This window comes from Siphateles boraxobius, unplaced genomic scaffold, assembly GCF_051911475.1.
Source record: "Siphateles boraxobius isolate OS27281-9 unplaced genomic scaffold, OSU_SipBor_1 2, whole genome shotgun sequence".
Lineage (NCBI taxonomy): Eukaryota > Metazoa > Chordata > Actinopteri > Cypriniformes > Leuciscidae > Siphateles > Siphateles boraxobius.
In genome coordinates this window covers 11,792,339-11,810,982 of record NW_027508810.1, presented here as the reverse complement: position 1 = coordinate 11,810,982, position 18,644 = coordinate 11,792,339, and the positions used below count along the sequence as shown (strand labels likewise).

Here is an 18,644-nt window from a genome sequence, read left to right as displayed (position 1 = left end):
CAAGGGTCAGAACTACCACGACACATGGGTAAATACATGTGACGCAGAGATTATAAAAACATTAAAATAAAACACAAATTCTTTCTTTATTATATCAGTTGTTAAGGATACAAGACTTGAGTTGTTTTTAAAATATTCATAAGCCCTTTTTGTCGAGTTTGAGTCAAATGTAACTCCTAGTCCCTAACTCAAGTGCCCATCTCTGGGAGACAGTATCGAAGGCAGAGCTGAGGTCAAGTAGCAGAAGTATAGACAGAGTCACCAGAAAGTAGATAATTCACTACCTGGTCCGGGATCTGGTGTGGGGCTGGATGCTGGCAACGGGATCTTCTTTGTGCACGTTGCACACCATAAAAGAAGATCCGTCCACCCAGAAGGCGAAGTTGAAGCGTGAGGCCTCTGAAATATAGCAATTGTAAGTCGCTTTGGATAAAAGCGTCAGCTAAATGAATAAATATAAATGTAATTGGCCAGCATCCAGCAGGGGTTTCCCTGGGGCATCACCAGCCGGATCTCATTATCCAAAACGCACCAAAATCCCTCCATAAGCATCAGGTCGCTGCAGATGGCGAGATACTCACAAACTCCTCCACGTAGTCCCCTAAACTTCTTCCTCTTTGAAAAATACAAAATCATAGCACCGGTAGGCGTGCAATGGAGGCGATCTCCATATTTATAAATCAAAATTGTGTTCTTTAAACAAAGCAAATAGGATAATCCAAGCGAGCAATGGCAACCTAACTTGAACAATACCGGACAAAGACAGAGGACTACAGAGGAACTTAAATACACAAAATAATGACGAGACGATGAAAAACAGCTGTGAAGATGAATGAGTGTCCATGGAAACTGATGACTGGTGGGAAACTATAGGAACAATAACTACCGATAACTAAAAGTTCATAAAAACTAAACTAACAGATCATGACAAACGGTGATGTGAAAGATTTTGTTTGTAAACCAGTAACCACAATAATAAAGCCTGTAGTTAGGGTAGGTTAGCAATTGAGAACAAAAATCACAACCTAACAACAAAAAAAAGAGAAATATGTTACATATATAGAGTCCGTTTTATCTTGTTGACCAATTTACTCTTTTAATCAGAAACTCTTGATAGACTCTCTGCCTTTGATAATAAAACTCGACTAGTGAGAGACAAATCTCTCCCAACCAAGAATTTAACTTTTTTTTAATTATGCCTTAAATGGTATTTAAATTAATTTCTGTAAGAACCATATTTGAATTTAAAAATGCTTTTACGCCCAAATAATTAATTCAATCTTTATGTTGAATTCCACAGGTTACTGTTTTGTCTGTATTTTTTAAAGACAATATTTCACATTTTGAAATATTGAGAGAGGCCAGAGACCTTAAAAAATTATTTAATGTCTCCAATGCTATATGAACTTCCGATTGATCTTTTAAGAAAACTGTGGTGTCATCTGCGAATTTGTATTTCTTTATCATGAATTCCTGAATTTATCATAAGCACCTTTAATCACATTTTTCTGATTGACCATTGACCATTGAATGTAAAATGAATGTGAGTGAATATGACATTTTGGTGTTGTTCCAGATATAAGTTTAACACAACGTTTTCCTCTTACATACAATGTTTTCACTGCATTGATAAAATAATTGTTAAAGTCAAAGAAACGTTATACACTAAAAATGAAATTATGGCTAACAGTATCAAAAGATTTTTGGAAGTCAAGAACAAATCAAGAAATAACCTTACATTGTTGGATATGTAGCGACCCTTCATAAACCCTGACTGTCACTCAATCAAATCATCCAGGACATATTTAAATTATTTTCGCCGTAGTAATCACAACATATGGACCCAGCCTAACACAGGTTTCACCAGTGCATACGAGTGATAGGCCTGGCTTCGGACGAAGGGTATGGAGGAACTCGACAGGGTTCGGCTAATAAGGGGAACTCACTAGAGCAAGAATTGCGCACGTATCCAGTCCATAGGAGGGGAATGGCGCAGCAAGCCGACACTTCGAACCGGGCTTGCAGTGAAACTGGCTTCATGTGAAGGGAGCCCACGGGAAGCAGCGGTTTGACACATAAGCTAGTTCTCCTTAGCGAACGTGATAGGTGTCGCCCAGCCCCCAACTCTAATTGTCATCTGTTCAGCGGGGCACTCTGTGTCAACGCCTAGGAGGGAGAAATACACTCCCTTGGGAGGAGCTCACCACCCAGGTGGGCACGTGTACCTTGGAAACCCTTGCTTCGAAACAGCCTTCCCTTCTGCTGGTCTCCGTAACAGACAAGAGCTGGTCTAAGGTCCAGGCTTTGCATTCTGAGCACGTATAACCGCAATGGAGCGGACGGACAGAAAAAATCCAGGGCTGGGTCTGCCTCCTCTGGGGCAGCGCTTGCAGGCTCACCACCTGGTCCCGTAGGAGAGGTAGGAACCTTGGGCACGTATCCAGCCCAGGGTCTCAGATTTTCATGAGAGTAGCCGGCCCGAAACCGTAGGGGCAACATATGTAACTGTGCGGCCCCGAAGTGGTCCCAAACAGCTGGACCGCCTGGGGACGGAGACTCCACTCTACCTGGGCCATAGACTGTCATTAGTATTGATGGACCATCGTTCTAGGGACTGTTGGCCCGGAGGGTTTGGCGGCAGGCCAGGGTGCTTTCACACGGAACGTGCCGCTCTGCCACGGCCACCTCAGGCCTCGACCGTGAAGTCAGTGCTGAAGTGGTCTTCATATGGAGGAAGCCAAGTGGCTGCATCTACCATATGCCCCAGGAGGCTCTGAAGAGTTTCAGTGGGACCCTTTCTCACTTCTATACAGCACTAACTATCCACACACTCTTTTTCAGAGATGTGGTGGACCGAATCCATCTCCAAACTAGAAAAAAATAGAATTTTAGGAGCATATCTGCTCAACACCTAGGTATGATGAATATCACTGACTTTGGGTGGAAGCCGTGCGAAAATGAATCGCAAGCCGAGTCTGATGGTACAATTTGGGGCTAGCTGGACCGGTTGGGAAACATTTTAGGCTTCCATGAACCGGGCCAGGGGCAAGAGAACCACAGACGTACCCACGGTGGGGCAGCGAGGTGCAGCTCGAGAGGCCCGAGGGCGGCCCGAAGCGAGGTCTGAGTGTGCAGTGCAACACTTACTTGACTCCACTGGAAGGCAGGGGATGCGTGACAAGGTGGATGACCGGGTCCTCGAACGCATCTAGGTGCCGGCTGGCGACACAAGAGGGGGCTGAGGGGTGCAAGGCTTTTAGAGGGTCGCACACCGCCAGTCTGGCCCTCTTGGGACCCAGGAACAGAGGAATTTGCTCTTTCTTTTGAGTCAGGTACTGCTGGACTCCGGGGAGCCACCGGCGGCGGGGTGGAGGCAGCAGCAGGCCACTGGGGCAGGATGCTTGGGCAGCAGAGAACTGTTGGGCAGGAACTGAACCTTGTCGGCATCCGCCATATCAACCAGGCTGCGCCAACGATGGCACTCCTGGACCACTAAAGTGGACATCGCCAGACCGATCGCGCATGCCACAACGCTCGTGCCCTGGAGGGCGAGGTCGGCTGCAGTGCGGAGCTCACCTATGAGCGCACGGTCTGGGCTACCCTCGTACATGTCCATGAGGGCCCTGGCCTGATAGACCTGTAGCAACGCCATGGCATGCAAAGAGGAGGCGGCTTACCCACAGGCTTTGTAAGCTCTGCCCGTCGGGACAGAAGAGAATTCCCAGACCTTAGGGGGGAGACGAGGATCTTTCGTCCAAAACGAAACACAGGTGCAACCTGCACACAGGTGCACACAGGACCCGTATTAATATGTAAGGTAGGATTGAGTAGTTATTCAAATAAAGAGAAATACTTTACAATTCACTTACTTTATTATCATATCATATCATATTTCACCCTCGGAAAATGTATGAAATTGATCATGTTTGAAAATATTGGTTGGCAATTATGTAATCATCTTTTTAAACAAGAAAATTTTATTGATTAAAAGTTTTAAGTAGCATATATCTCGATCAAAAGATTGAATACAAGTAGGATATAGGACAAATATAGACTCTTCTGTCAGTATAAGTGTATATACCTTGTATATATAAATATATAGTGTGGAGTATATAGTATCATCTTTAATGAGCCGAAGAGAGCACACGTCACTCCTCACCTCACAAAATTGCACTGGTTGCCAGTTGCCACTCGCATTAAATTCAAGTAACTGATGTTTGCCTACAGAACAACCACTGGCTCTGCTCCCTTTTACCTAAACTCATTACTTCAGACTTATGTGCCATCTAGAAACTTGCGCTCTGCAAGCGAATGTCTTCTTGTGGTACCGTCTCAAAAGAGGCACAAAATCTGTTTCTCGGACCTTTACTATGACTGTTCCCTGCTGGTGGAATGATCTGCCTAACTCAACCAGAGCTGCTGAGTCCGTAGCCACTTTCAAGAAACTGCTGAAGACAAATCTTTTTCGGCAGCAGTTGATCCTGTAATACTAACACTTTCTCTTCTATTCTATTTTTATTTATTTAAAAAAAGAAAAGAAAAGGGGACTGCGTTAGATTAAACTGAGAGGGGTTATAGCACTTACATATTGTCGTCCTACTGTTAGGTTAACTGCTTCTCTTGTTCTCATTTGTAAGTCGCTTTGGATAAAAGCATCTGCTAAATGAATAAATGTATAATGCAAAGTATATTTCTGAGAAGTACTACATAAAGTATATTTCTGAAAAGTACATAAAAAGTAGACTGAATATATACTTATTTTTTAGTTTAAAAGAAGTATACTAATTGCACACTTGAATAAACTTTTTTGGTCCCACTTTATATTAAGTGTCCATAATGTACTAACAGAATTTGATACAATGCACTTATATATATTTTTTTTTTTAAATACCTGCATGTAATTACAGCTGTAATTACTTTTTCTGTAATTACATCAATAATTACACTGTTTAAACCTCAACCCACCCTTACATCTACGCATACCACCAAACCTGTCCCCAACCTACTTGTATCCCACCCCAATAGATGAAAAGGTGTTTTGAAATACAATATGAGCACAATAACTACATTGTACTTATTTTTTTTATGTAACTTATATAAGGGAAGGTATTGTTGTAAAAGTTTTAATTTTTAATTTCACTTCACTCATCTCAAGCAAGCCCTGCTCAAAAGTTGTTTTCTTTCTACTTAAATATGGAACATTTTCTCTTCTACAACCTCTCTTCTACTTTGGTCTCTATCCCTTTCAGGGTTCTCCATGGTTCTGTATTGGGCACTTTTATTTATTTGTATATTTATATAAATGTATTAATTCATTTAGTTAGTTAGTTAGCTATTTAGGCAAAATTGCCTATTAGTGCAATATAACTTAAAGTACAACAAAATAATTATGTTGTGAAATGTAGCTCTTCTACCTCAGGGCTTCTACTAAATTAAAACCTTTCATTTAATTATCGCTGTACAGTAAATGAGAATCTGTCATTCATCTCAATTTCACCTGCCCAAAATACAATTGCCAGGATCCTGTCTGGCACCAATAACACGATAAATCGTTTAATAAAACTGGCCTATCTTTACTACAAGTTCATTATACAATTTGTTTATTTGTGTCTTTGAATGTCTAGGTTTGGTGCCACTTTTTATTTCCAACCTTTTCAATTAATATACCTCTGGCTGTCATAAATCATCAAAGCAATTACTTCTGTCCACTTCACGGTCCTGATTAAAGTTTAAAGGTGATCATGATTTCTCTGTTGCTTCCAGGAGGCAATAGATATACCTCTGCATTTGATACTCCAGTACTATTACATATTAAAATCCTGTTTGATGTCCTAGCCTTTTGAGTGTGAATAGTTCTGTTGTGTTGAATTGTTCGAGAGCATATTTGCAGCACTTTGTCTTATTGTAGTAGTATGAGTTTGATTTATTCCATTATGCAGCACGTCAAATGTGCCTTGTGAATTTATATGATTTGACTAGTGTGCACATCAAGAAATATCACATTATTAAAATGGAACTGGACTGACTTGTTATGGATTGTGTGTGTGTTGTTATTGTCAACAGGTTAGGTTGGATTTATGAACAACTAATGATATTAAAGGGATTTCAAACACTGTTTAACCTGTCTCTGATGGTAATTAAGATCCTTTTTTTTTATTTGTTCGGTGATGAAGAAACTTATACAAGCACAACAACGAACCTGCCTATGAAAATTTCCATTCCACCACAGATATGTGATGAAGATCAGCAAGCTCCAAAGACAGCGTCATGTAACATTATCAGATTATATAGATTAGTGTTCTCATCACATTTATTTACTCACTGAAACCAGGCTCTTGAAGAAGAATACAGAGATGGACTGAGGTGTACAGAAACTTGTCTGGATGCGTCCAACATCTCCGCTTGTTTAATGCTGAACAGATCGACTCTGAAGGATTCTGGTATGTTCCAATGCTTCTGTTTATATGTCAATGTTGGGACAATTATTCTACAACTAAAGTGTAAATTGTTCTCTCTAAAATAAACTGTTATGAAGTCAAATTATTTGCGATACTGCAAGTCAAATACATCTTCTGTGTCTCCTGTTTAGGTATTCTCAGTCTTATCCAGTATATAGGCTTCAATTTGCATGTTATTTAACACAGGCATTCCTTTGATTCCTCCAGGACATTTAAACTAGTATAGTGGAATTTTACACAGCGATTATCCAGCATGTTCTCTAACGGAGCACGTAAACATGAAGAATCTGAGACCCCGCTGGCCATCGGCTAACCTGACTTAAAATCATTACGTGTAATTACAAACACCACCCTTCTGCGGCAGCAGTTTTCACATGCCTGGGCAAGAAAAAAGGAGCCGTTTTAATGCTTGTTGACATGCTGATATATGCTTTGTCATGTTACGGTGCTTCCCTTTTAACAGCAGAGATTTGGTGCTGATATGCAGTGCATATACTATATAATCATGCAACAAAGACATGAAGGTTTTATCTGAATGCATTAGTTAATGAAAGAATAACTATAAAGTCAAATGGGCCTGTGTGTGGGGAAAAATAAAATACTTTCATAGTCACGCTATTGCATTCAATCAAAGGCCCTTATCTTGTTAAAACATAACTCATTCTAATCTCGTTTTGCTTCAAAACCTAAATTTTACAAGTGGTGGTCCATCACAGTACTAAAATTGTTCAAAAAGTAAGCATAAATGTACTTTACATTTTTTTAAAAATGTATTAATAGGTTTCTAAATGTCTCTTGAATTTGGGTTCTTATAATGCTCCCAACAGCCAATAATTCACTGCACAAAACCATGTTTATCCTTGTTTTTAAGAGAACTGTATTTATACCTTTTGTAAACTGTTTTTGAGAATGAGGGCATATTGCACAACATGTCCATTCTGCCTAGTTCGATTCTATCAAATGAGGAAGATGAATATGAGCCAAAATACTTTAGAGATTGTTTGGACGCTAATGCATCCTTTGATGCCAGTGAATGATATGGGAAGAGATTAAGAGTTTTTCAGCCTGATTATTTTGCTGAATTACATGTTTAGTTATTTGTATTTAGAAGAATTTTCCCCGTACTGTCCACAACCCTTTCAGAACAGACTCGCGATCCACCAGAACCACTGATCTATGCATTTCCCTTTCCCAAATGATTATATAATGACTAAGGAATTATCAGCTGTGGTAAATCTCAGTGACCCTTATGAATCTCTCTCTCTCTCTATCGCTGTTGCAAACAAACATTTTTCCAAGAGAAGGAGGATGGACTGTATGCAAAAAATGTCCTTTGGTCTAGAAGGGTCTTATAAACATACCAAAAGTAATTGCTCCAATATGCTTGGCTGGAATGAGCTTCATTTTGTTGAGGGCCAGTCAGGTCCTTTTATAATGGAGGAAGGTGATCAATTGGGAGTGTTTCGCATTGTTTCCAGCATGTGGCTGGGACGATTCATTAAAGCTGCCTTTAGAACTGGGTATGTTTATTTTAGATCACCCACTGATTTACCACACCAGACCCTTCTGTGCATGTTACCTCCTTATTTAGGTAACCTTCTTATTGCTTATACTGTACAGTATATAGAGGTATTCACCAGTTAAAATGTTTTATTGGTGATTGATGGTTAAGTCTGTTCAGCTCCAAAAGTATTTGGACTCTTATGCTGATCTTATCACTAAATGTCATTGCTAAAATATCAAGCGGCTTGTGTTTTAACAAAATATAACACACTTTAAAAGCTTAATATTTCAAAATATTTTACGTTTTAATGATAAAACAATACAGTTCAAAATGAAGAAAAAAGTATTGTGACAATTTGTGTATAGTGGACACTTTGTCGTTGTCAAATTGGTTATTATAAGTCGTTATGGTAAAGAGATCCAGCATCCATTTGTTAGCACAAGGCTGTTCAGTGAATTTATTTGCAATAACTTTATATTCCATTTTGATTTTTCAGTGCTTTTTCCTTTTCTCCCTGAACGGACAATCTCGGTATTATGACATTAACAATAAAAATATAGATATAGCTGCCTGTTTTTTGTATGACTGACAACATAAATGCACATGACAATTTCAGTTGATTTGGGTTAAAGAGGGGCATCGATATTGTCTATTACCATTAAGTCTCTATTACGTCCAGTCAGACAGAATGAAGGGCAGCTTCACATTAATTTCATGCTTTTCAGTTCTCCTGGACCTTTGGATCGAACACAGACGGACATGAAATGGAGTGAGGCACGACTGATGACAGCTGGGATGAGGCTCTTCTCCACAGACACAGGTATTCAGATGGTTTGCTTTATACCCTCCAATCATCCATGCATGAGGGGGGAACCAGAAACAGTCTTCTCAGGGGTATCATTTACAAAGCCAAACCAGTGCTGACAACAATATCTATAGTTTTACTCAGTGCTATATATTTTTAGAGAATAATTTAATATAAATTAAGTAAATAAAATAGGTCAGCAACTATAGCTATATTGTATAATACAAACAGCTCAGACAGGGTTGCTTATTGACTGAACCTGTCTGACATACAGAGAAACTCCCTTTGCATGTCTCTGTATGGTGCAATATGCAAATATAGAATTTTCATATTCAAAAAAATGTTTGCTGACTGTCTTTTAAACCTTTCAGAAGTTCATGAATTCATGAACATGTATGAAATTTTATATATATATATATATATATATATATATATATATATATATATATATATAAAGTAGATACTGTGAATAAATAGATGCCATAGCAATTGCTGTTTTTTTCTTTCATTGTAATTAAGTTACAAAAGAAAATGCCAGTGATGACATTATATAAGTACAAATATGAAATTTTGAAGCACAATCAACTTGGATGTTTAAGTCATTTCAACTTAAATTACATTAAACTGAATCTTGTATAGGCTAAGTTATAAAAAAGTTCAATATTGCTTATATTGGGCTACTTATTTTGACGAGTTAAAGCAATGTAAAAACTTGTTATCATAACTTATTGATCATATAATTTTTTGACAGTGTATAAGAGGTTTTACACAAACCCCAAGAAGCAAAAAAAAAAGCACTGACTGCAACCTTCTTTGTAGCCTACTGCTTGGTGAATCATTCATAAAATAATTATGTATATTATAAAACTATTATCATTGTCAACAATATCTATTGGAAGCTATTTTAACATTTAAGAATTCTGTAATACTTAAAAAAAGATTAAAAACAGTATTTATACACAGGTTTAATTTTTCTTATTGAGGACTCAAAAAGACTTGCCTAATTTCTTTAAACTGCCCAAGAAGTTAAAGGCGAATGTTTTGCATTTAGGTCTAAAGATTCTCTAAAGACAGAACTCTTCTACTAAAGACTCTAACAGAGAGAAAGAGTGCTAAACTGAGTCTTATTCATGAGCAAGAATCAATGAGAGCAAATTAAGTGAGTCTTAAAAGGCATGAAAGCCAATGCAATTATCTCCCCTGACAACATACAGACTCTACTAATAAACTTTATAACTCAATTGTATCTCTTTGTCACTGGGGATATGGACCGTGTCTTAAAACCTAGAGAGCTGCTTACCTAGATAGCCTCGACTGCGTCCACACGGCCCAAAAATGCTGTCTAGGAGGGCAACTCGCTTGGATTGGAGACACAGCCACAGTTAATTCGTCGGCGGGCTCTGCATATCAATGAGGCGCTCGAGCGTGTGTTTATAGAAGCTCAGCGCGCCCGAGAGCGTCTCATCAGATTTAAAGAGCGCGTGCAACGCTGTGCCTGACGTCTCGCGGAGCACTTTCAACCTGCTACTGACATCAAAGAGACAGAGACCGGGTTTATCATCAAACTCACACTGTTTGAGGATCTCGATTATTGGATTTGAGTGGTACAAACAGACCGGAGGCTGCTGCTGGAGGTTCTCAACCAACTATCTGGGATGAATCGCTCTACGGCCGCTTTACTTTTGCTGGTGATCGCCGTTTATTCACTCAATACAGAGGGTGAGTGTGTGTGATGTTTTTTTTTGTTTTTTTTTAAAGTTATGTTTATTCATTGAGTTTGCGAATATGTGTTGCCTATACCAATACAGAATTCAATGTTTTAGCTTTTATCCAGAGTGAAGAGTAGCCTACATGGTTTTAGTATTTAACAAATATATATATATATATATATATATATATATATATATATATATATATATATATATATATATATTGTTCTATCAAATGTTTACAACTTTTCCCGCAGAATAACAGCGCATGTTGGTGCAACTATCAAACATCTCTTCTTTTCTGAGACAGTCTAGTTCATTCTAACTAGCAAAACTTGGCCAGTGATAGTAAATAGTGGCTCTTTGTGTTGCTGCTTGATGAGTCTTGTTGGCTTCTGTCCTGAGATGATGCTGAATGGAGATGAGAAGATTGATGAGGGTTTAGATGTGGGTCACACGTCTTTCAGCAGCTCACCTGCCTCTTAGCCAAAGGGTTGAAAGAGAGTGAAAACAGAAAATGCCACTTTAATGAATCACCACGGCAGTGATGTGCTGTTTGTTGATTTTGCACAACCTCGTTTGTCAGTTCAGTTTTGCAAGTGTTTAAAAGTTAGAGAATACTGGAACCTGTCAGAAAGCATCTCAGGAAGAAATGTCCATGTCACATTTCACAACACAAACTAAACAAGAATTATGGCTGTTTTCATTTCCCTCACAAATTCGCATTACTTTATTGCAAATAAAAAAAATACATTCTCTTTAATATGAAAGTCATTGCCTAAAAGTACCATGCATATTAAACAGTTGTAGTACTTACTTTACATTTTAAATAAATCACATGAATATTAGTAACAATTAATTTGTTTATAAAAATATATTTTGTTCTTATATTTGTAATAACATTTTATTAAAGAAGCACATGTATAAGTATGACACATTCAATTTGGTTTTAAATTTTTCTGTGTGTACACACGTTCCACTTTCTTTATGCAATTATACTGTTCTTTCTATTCTCTTTTCTTTTCAAATATAATTTTTGGGTGCAAAATGAACCAGAAATCTCTTGACAGTTGTTGTTGTTGTTGTTTTTGAGACTCACCTGTCTACTGCATGGTTTTTCTCAAGACTAAACCTTGCCTTTTTATTCATTTCTTAGCATACAAGTGCAGATGCACAAGAAAAGGCCCGAAGATCCGGTACAAAGATGTACAAAAGCTGGAGATCAAGCCTAAACATCCGTACTGCCAAGAAAAGATGATATTGTGAGTTGGAAAAATATCTATCTTTTATTTCCTTGTTTTGGGTCTGTAACGTAATTGTGTTACTATATTTATGACTTCCAATTGAAATAGGTTAGATAACTGGATAAGAAACAGTAATATTTCTTATGGGCTTTGATGGACTAGTTTAATAATAAGATTTTGCAAAGAAATGAATAATGTAGAGGAGAGCCATTTCAAGCATGTGTGTAGACGTTAAGCAATTGTCATTGCTGTAAAAATAAATAAAAAAATAAAGTGCCATCTGCTTCAGAACCTGCTTGAAAGGTCAAGCATGGTCATCCAGCTCAATCCAGTCCCGACCAGTTCAACCAGCTCGAACCAGGCTGTAGCTGTCTGGTAATGCAGCTGATTGGCCACCAAAACAATTTAGACTAGATAATGAACATAAATCACCATCTTAGATCAGCCAAATATCCAACACAATTAGCTGCCAACAGAAGATGTTTTAGCTGGATTTTCCAGGAGGATGCGTATGACAATTTAGTGGCGCACTTGCAGCGTAGGAGAGAGCTTAGTCAATATAGACTCAAAATTACTCAGCGTGGTTATGTTATGACAATGTATTCTGTCCATGAAGCCTATAAGATCCAAGCGTGATTTAGCCGATGTAAAGCAAACTTGTGTTTGTGATAAGCTTGTCTTTTTTATTGTCAACATCACTATACATTATTGCTCCATCTGCTGCTCATATTAGGTATTGCAGTGCATTTACAGAGCTGGAGATTTCTACACTTTAAAAATGATTGTTGGTTTAACTTAAAAAAGTAAGTTACCTGGTTACCTTAAAATTGAGTTCATTGAAATAAAAAAATTAAGTTAATACAACAAAGGCAATTGGTTTGATAAACAGAAACTAAAATAATTATGTTTTCTGAACCACATTAATTATACAAGTTGATTTGACAAAAGCTAAGTTTGTGATAAATCATGAAAATAATTTTTGTTTCAGTGTAGTAAGGTTGTGGGAATATTCTGAAATTCAATCAAGCATTACAACGTTCTTATTTGTAAAATTAAATATTTATTGCAATAAAATCTTGTAACATGGATCAGAGAGAGAGAGAGAGAGAGAGAGAGAGAGAGAGAGAGAGAGAGAGAGAGAGAGAGAGAGAGAGAGAGAGAGAGAGAGAGAGAGAGAGAGAGAGAGAGAGAGAGAGAGAGAGAGAGAGAGAGAGAGAGAGAGACTGGAGTAGTTTAGATCCAGAAATGTTGCTCTAAACTGTGAATTTCAAATCAAAGTGGTCGAATGTGAAACTTATTATTTGCTTTATTCCTTGAAGTGCACAGACATTCTTGATTCAAGTGCTGTACTGTTGTAATCATTTGAAGATTATGTAATATTATGTAATTATAGCCTAAACCTACTGTATATAATTAATATTTAGTGCAGAAATATATTTTACATATCAACTTTTTTGTTATCCTTTTACAAAAAAAGAAACAATTCTGCATTTATTAGATTGGCTCACTCAGGTTTATTTTAACCTCAAAGTTTTTGCTAACAATCCGTGGCCATTTAGCTCATTTGTCTGGATTTGCATTTGTGAGCTCTGACCTCAGAAAAAAACAAACCCAGTGGATTGTGCTGAGAATGTCCCTTCTCTCCAGTAAATGGCACTGGATTCTGAGTGTGAGTTTAACATTCTAGAAGCTTCTCCAGTCTCACAAGAGCTCCTGTGAGTTTAGAGACAACAAACATGTTCTTTTGGCTGCACAGGTGAATAATAAAGTCAAAGGAAAATCAAGAAAAAAAGACTAGGGACTCTTGGTCAGCGTGATTCAGTGACTCCAGCAATGTGGTAAACATCTCAATAGGAGAATTTGAATTGAATTCTGCTTTTTTTTGTTTGTTTTTTGTTTACTGGTCACGTGTTCAGCAGAGCATTCTGTGGTCATGATGATTCACCTCAGAACGTTTTGTTTGGATGTCTATTTTCTACCATCTACTAATAATTTGAGTGATGATTTTTCTAAAATCTCTAATTCGTACAGTGTTACATACATTTATTAACAAAAATGATGATGGATGAAATTCCATGCATAATGTGTTGCTGTTTGACTAATGATTTCCCCTTGTCTCATCCTGTTTACCCATCTTCCCCTCCCATCCACTCATCCATAATTTTCCCCATGTGTTTATAGTGTCACCATGGAGAATGTGTCCCGTTTCAAAGGTCAGGAGTATTGCCTGCACCCCAGACTCCAGAGCACTAAGAACCTTGTCAAGTGGTTCAAAATCTGGAAGGACAAACACAGGTATCGTTCAGCAGCAGACGATGTCATGAGATCTGAAACATCGCTTCTACATTGATATACACGATGACCTCCAGCACAGCGAAGTCAAAAACAGTTTCAAACCCAAATTACTCATATAAAATGAAAATTTTCCAAAGTTAAATATTAAACAGATATTCAGTGAGATGGATGGTTGTGGTTGTTGCAAAGGGAAAGAATAAGAGCAATTTGCATCGTCAGTTGAAAAGGAAAGCTCTTTCAGAGGAAGAGCAAAGTTATTATAGTTTGATTAAAAATTATAGACAAACTTTTTATTATTATTATTGAAATTAAATGCACTTTTTGTGTACAATAAGATAAGCAATTTTGATTTTATGTTGACTTTGAAGGTTTTTTGTTCTTTATTAAAAAGGTTTTATTAAAGCTGCAGTAGGGAGTTTTGAGAAAATGTTGACTTAGCCTGAAAGTTTGAACAAGCACAACTTACAGGTCCAACCCCCTTGCTCTCTGCTACGCTACAGCTCCTCCCCCACAGCTCCTCCCCCACAGCTCCTCCCCCACAGCGGAGCCTGCCGTGAACGCGCAGGCTAGTAAGCAGGACCACCGATGACGGCGGATTTTAAACAGTTATGGAACATTCACTAATAGGGACGAAACATCAACAATATGCTTTACATTGACTATGGCCTGCCCATACTTTGACTACAAGCTTGGTCCTCAAATCATTATGTATTTTGCAATACATGTAACTTTATAACGTTGCACTCTTTCTATAAGTTATAAATAGCTAGTAAGATAACGTTAAAGGATTAGTTCACTTTAAAAAAAACTTTTGCTGATAATTTACTCACCCCCATGTCATCCAAGATGTCCATGTCTTTCTTTCTTCAGTCGAAAAGAAATTAAGGTTTTTGATGAAAACATTCCTGGCTTTTTCTCCATAGAATTGACTTCAATAGGACACAAACATTTCAAGGACCAAATGACAGTTTCAGTGCAGCTTCAAAGGGTTTTAAACGATACCAGACGATGAATAAGGGTCTTATCTAGTGAAACGATCGGTCATTTCAAAAATAAATAAAAACCTTTAAGTTTTATAAGCACAAATGCTCGCCTTGCTCTGTTCTGTGATGCACGTTCGTGAATCTCCTGTTCGAACTCGTTCATCAAAATGAACAAATCTTTTTTCGAGTCATTTCGTTCATTGAATGAATGAAATGACTCAGAAAAAGACTCATTCAAAATGAACAAATCTTTTTTCGAGTCATTTCGTTCGTTGAATGAACGAAATGACTCGAAAAAAGATTTGTTCATTTGGATGAACGAGTTTGAACAGGAGAGTCACGAACGACGGTACGCGCTCGCGCTGTGCAAGAGAGGGGTGATCAGTGCGTACACGAGCGTGATTGACACTGCTAAGACATTCCTCCTGGCTCTGATTGGTTGTTGCTGACCGGGAGCGGTGTATTTCTGCAAATGGCAATAGGACCACAGGGAGGAGCCAGAGGAGCTTGATTTTTTCACAGATTATCTGTCTCATATTCTACTGTCAGGACATAATCACAGTTTTAACAAATATTTGTTTACAATAGCTACCTACTGAAGCTTTAAGAGGAAATTAAATGATACTCTTGAAAAATATGTTTACAGTCACCGTGAAATCATAACTGACATATTTCTTTTATGCTGCAGTGTTTATTATAAATAATACAGTGTTTATAGTGTTTAGTATACATTTTCACTCAGGTATACATCACAATAGGGGCTTTCACACCAGCAAACATTGGCAGAAGTAGCCGCTATTTGGCTTGTTCACACCTTAGGATCTAGGAACGATTTTAGTCATAGGAATGCCATTTGGAGGGACTAAATTAGCTTTTACTTCAGAGTAGGGTCTAACCCAGCATTATACGAACTACCAGTGCCGTAAGTGTACGCTGATTGGCTGACCGCATGCCATACGTAACACCAGCACCTGCCATTTTTTTAATATGCCGTGTGATCACACAGTTAACATCTACTTACTCCACGAACTAACTCCATGAATATAAAAAACAGCAATTAGACACAAACACACAGAAAGCTAATGGGTTCGTGTGTTCTTTTCTCAGCCTCTATGATATGTACGTAGCACGGCTAGTTGTCATCATTTCGTCTCTTAGCCTTCCTTTTTGCTATTTCAATAGCATAACTTTCGCATAAACCCATGACCCACAAAAAAAAAAAACATATCTCCGATCAGTGTCCTTTATATAAATAGGAAAATGGCCCTACTGGGAAAAATTTTTATTTGGGGACTGCCTTGGTGGCCTGTTCCTATAACTGAGCTCCTATAACTACCTGGTGCGAAAGCCCCTAATAAGGAAGAAAAGACTGTTTCTGTTTCAGGCTGACTTTAAAACCATGTACACTCACATGAGATGAAGACTCCACACCAGTAGGAGTCACTATAATCCCGAAACTACTGGCATATTTGACAGCACAACAGACAAAAAATAATTTATGCATCTTTAAAAAGGCCAGTATAACCCCTCACAAATGTTTGTTTCTCGTCCCTTTGTAGGGTGTACGAGGCCTAATCGCTCTACATTATTCACGAGGCTGAAACCGTTGTGGGATGCACAGCACTACCAGTGAACTGTGGATGACCAGAGGACCAATTTTTTCAAAGCATGACAAAGCATATACAAGACAAGCTTATAATAAAGCACATCAGTCCATTTTATTAAGTTATATCAATGTGGAATAATGTATAGTCATACGAAAATGTTTCTTATACAGTGTAATTATGAGCCAAATGTGCAGTTATGGCAGATAAACGTTTCTGTGAATCAGCGCCATCTATAAGAAGTGATCATTACATTTTGCATCGTGTAATGTTTTCTGAAGCATCGGTTTTTGGTCTGATTTATTGTGTTGTGGCATATAAAGGGGTCCTGACACTATATTTGGATACTGTCTGGTTTGAAACTACTGTGATATCCACAAGTGTCAAAAGTAGGTCTTAGAGTTGTCACAGTATAAAAAGAACAGAAATATAGAGGATGTGTAAATAATATCTTATTAGGGGAAGGAGACGACGCTATGTTCAATAATATAAACAATTCAAATCATATCATACCTTTACTTTATATTTACACATATTTTATTCCTCTGTGGACATGTACTGTCACGCGGTGAGCACATGAACCTTGGGGCCTGCAGTAGCTCATGTGTTTAAAATGAAGCTTTTTATTTAATATTGGCCCTCCTATCAGCACACTATATGTGCCTCCACTTTGAGGTGTGCAGGATTTGTAACCTATTGTTTGGTATGACTGTGTTTTTCTTTTTGGTAAATGGAATGTTTCTCATCTCTTCTTGCACACAGAATAGTTTGTTGTGTATTGACCACCTTGCCTGTAGTCTAGCTTGTTCAGAATTTATTAGTGAAGCATATGTATTATTATTGTATCACAGAATTGTTGTTTTACTATTTAAATAGTAAATAATAGAAATGTTTTAAGTCTTTATGTTTGGACTGACCCACCAAACGCAACTAAAGTCCAAGGAGTGTAATCGTCAAGCACAGCAATAAACATTTAAATAAATATTTACTGTCTTATTTACTGTATATAGAAATCCTTCTTTTTCACTGGTTCAAGGATGTTGGTTATGCACAACATCCGATAACGGATGTTTGGGGTAATGCATTTTAAGAAACTGTACGTGCTTATGTAATCAGATTATTTTTTAAAGTAACTAGTAAAGTAACATGTTACTTTAAAATTTACAACAAAGTATCCATTTTGTTTTCCCATTTATTTACTGACATCTGTCCCCATGTTGAGAGAAATCAGGAGTAAGTGCAGATGTGATGTGTGCGCTGAGTAAACATGATGGTTATTGTAGTTCTAGACTAAATGTGAGCGTGCATTTACTCATCTCACTTGCACAAAAACAGATTCAGTATTTTTCAGTACCTGCAATAACCAAACATTAAATAACACTAACATACTTTATGTATTTAATATCACTAATTTTCTTTGCTGCTGTCCTTAAATGATCCAATTTAACCAAATGAATAAGCAAAATGGAATTGAATTTAGAATAACATCATGCATGCACAAATGCATGACGAAGGAGAACATCTAAAGACAAACTGTCTTTATTAAAATCCACAGGAGAATAGGGAAAACACAACCACTTAACGACAAAAAATAAATAAAACAGAACAGAACAGGGAGTATATATACCAGACTAAACAAGGGAACTAATGAGTTAATCAATCAACAACAGGTGAACTGAATGAGACTGACACATATTTGGGAACTAGGTCAACTTAGAATGACGGGAACAAACACAATGAAACAAAACATAATACTGCCAGTACGCACCCAACCCAATGGTGGAGGCTTGGGAGATGGAACCAGAGATGCGATGGATCCAACCGTGGTGGAGACCCATGAGCTGAAGAGACAAAGAGCCAGGATGACACTGCAGGTCTGGAGGGCCAAGGTGGAGCTGACGGCTCATGGGATCGAGGCGGGGATCCGGAAGGCCACAGAGGAGCCAGTGCAACCGAGGATAACTGTGGAGCCGGAGGGAAGGAAGGCAGAAATGTATCCAGAAGTCAGGAATCCCGTAGTGGTACTCAGGCAGAGACGGTGG

General features: G+C 38.0%; 1 protein-coding gene across 1 annotated transcript; it reads left to right on the top strand.

Moving 5' to 3' along the window:
• Positions 1 to 10,144: 10,144 nt before the first annotated feature.
• On the top strand, positions 10,145 to 17,584 carry cxcl14 (chemokine (C-X-C motif) ligand 14). Its single transcript, XM_077235950.1, has 4 exons — positions 10,145 to 10,486; positions 11,633 to 11,738; positions 13,902 to 14,015; positions 16,558 to 17,584. Exons 1-4 carry the CDS (start codon positions 10,423 to 10,425, stop codon positions 16,571 to 16,573), a joined length of 300 nt encoding a protein of 99 aa, XP_077092065.1. The 5' UTR covers positions 10,145 to 10,422; the 3' UTR covers positions 16,574 to 17,584.
• Positions 17,585 to 18,644: the final 1,060 nt, after the last annotated feature.

Excerpts from the sequence above, each read along its gene's own strand:
- cxcl14 (XM_077235950.1), top strand. The coding sequence starts at position 10,423 with ATGAATCGCTCTACGGCCGCTTTACTTTTGCTGGTGATCGCCGTTTAT. Across the intron at positions 10,487-11,632 it reads TTATTCACTCAATACAGAGG|CATACAAGTGCAGATGCACA; the intron begins GTGAGTGTGTGT and ends TTCATTTCTTAG. Across the intron at positions 11,739-13,901 it reads TGCCAAGAAAAGATGATATT|TGTCACCATGGAGAATGTGT; the intron begins GTGAGTTGGAAA and ends ATGTGTTTATAG.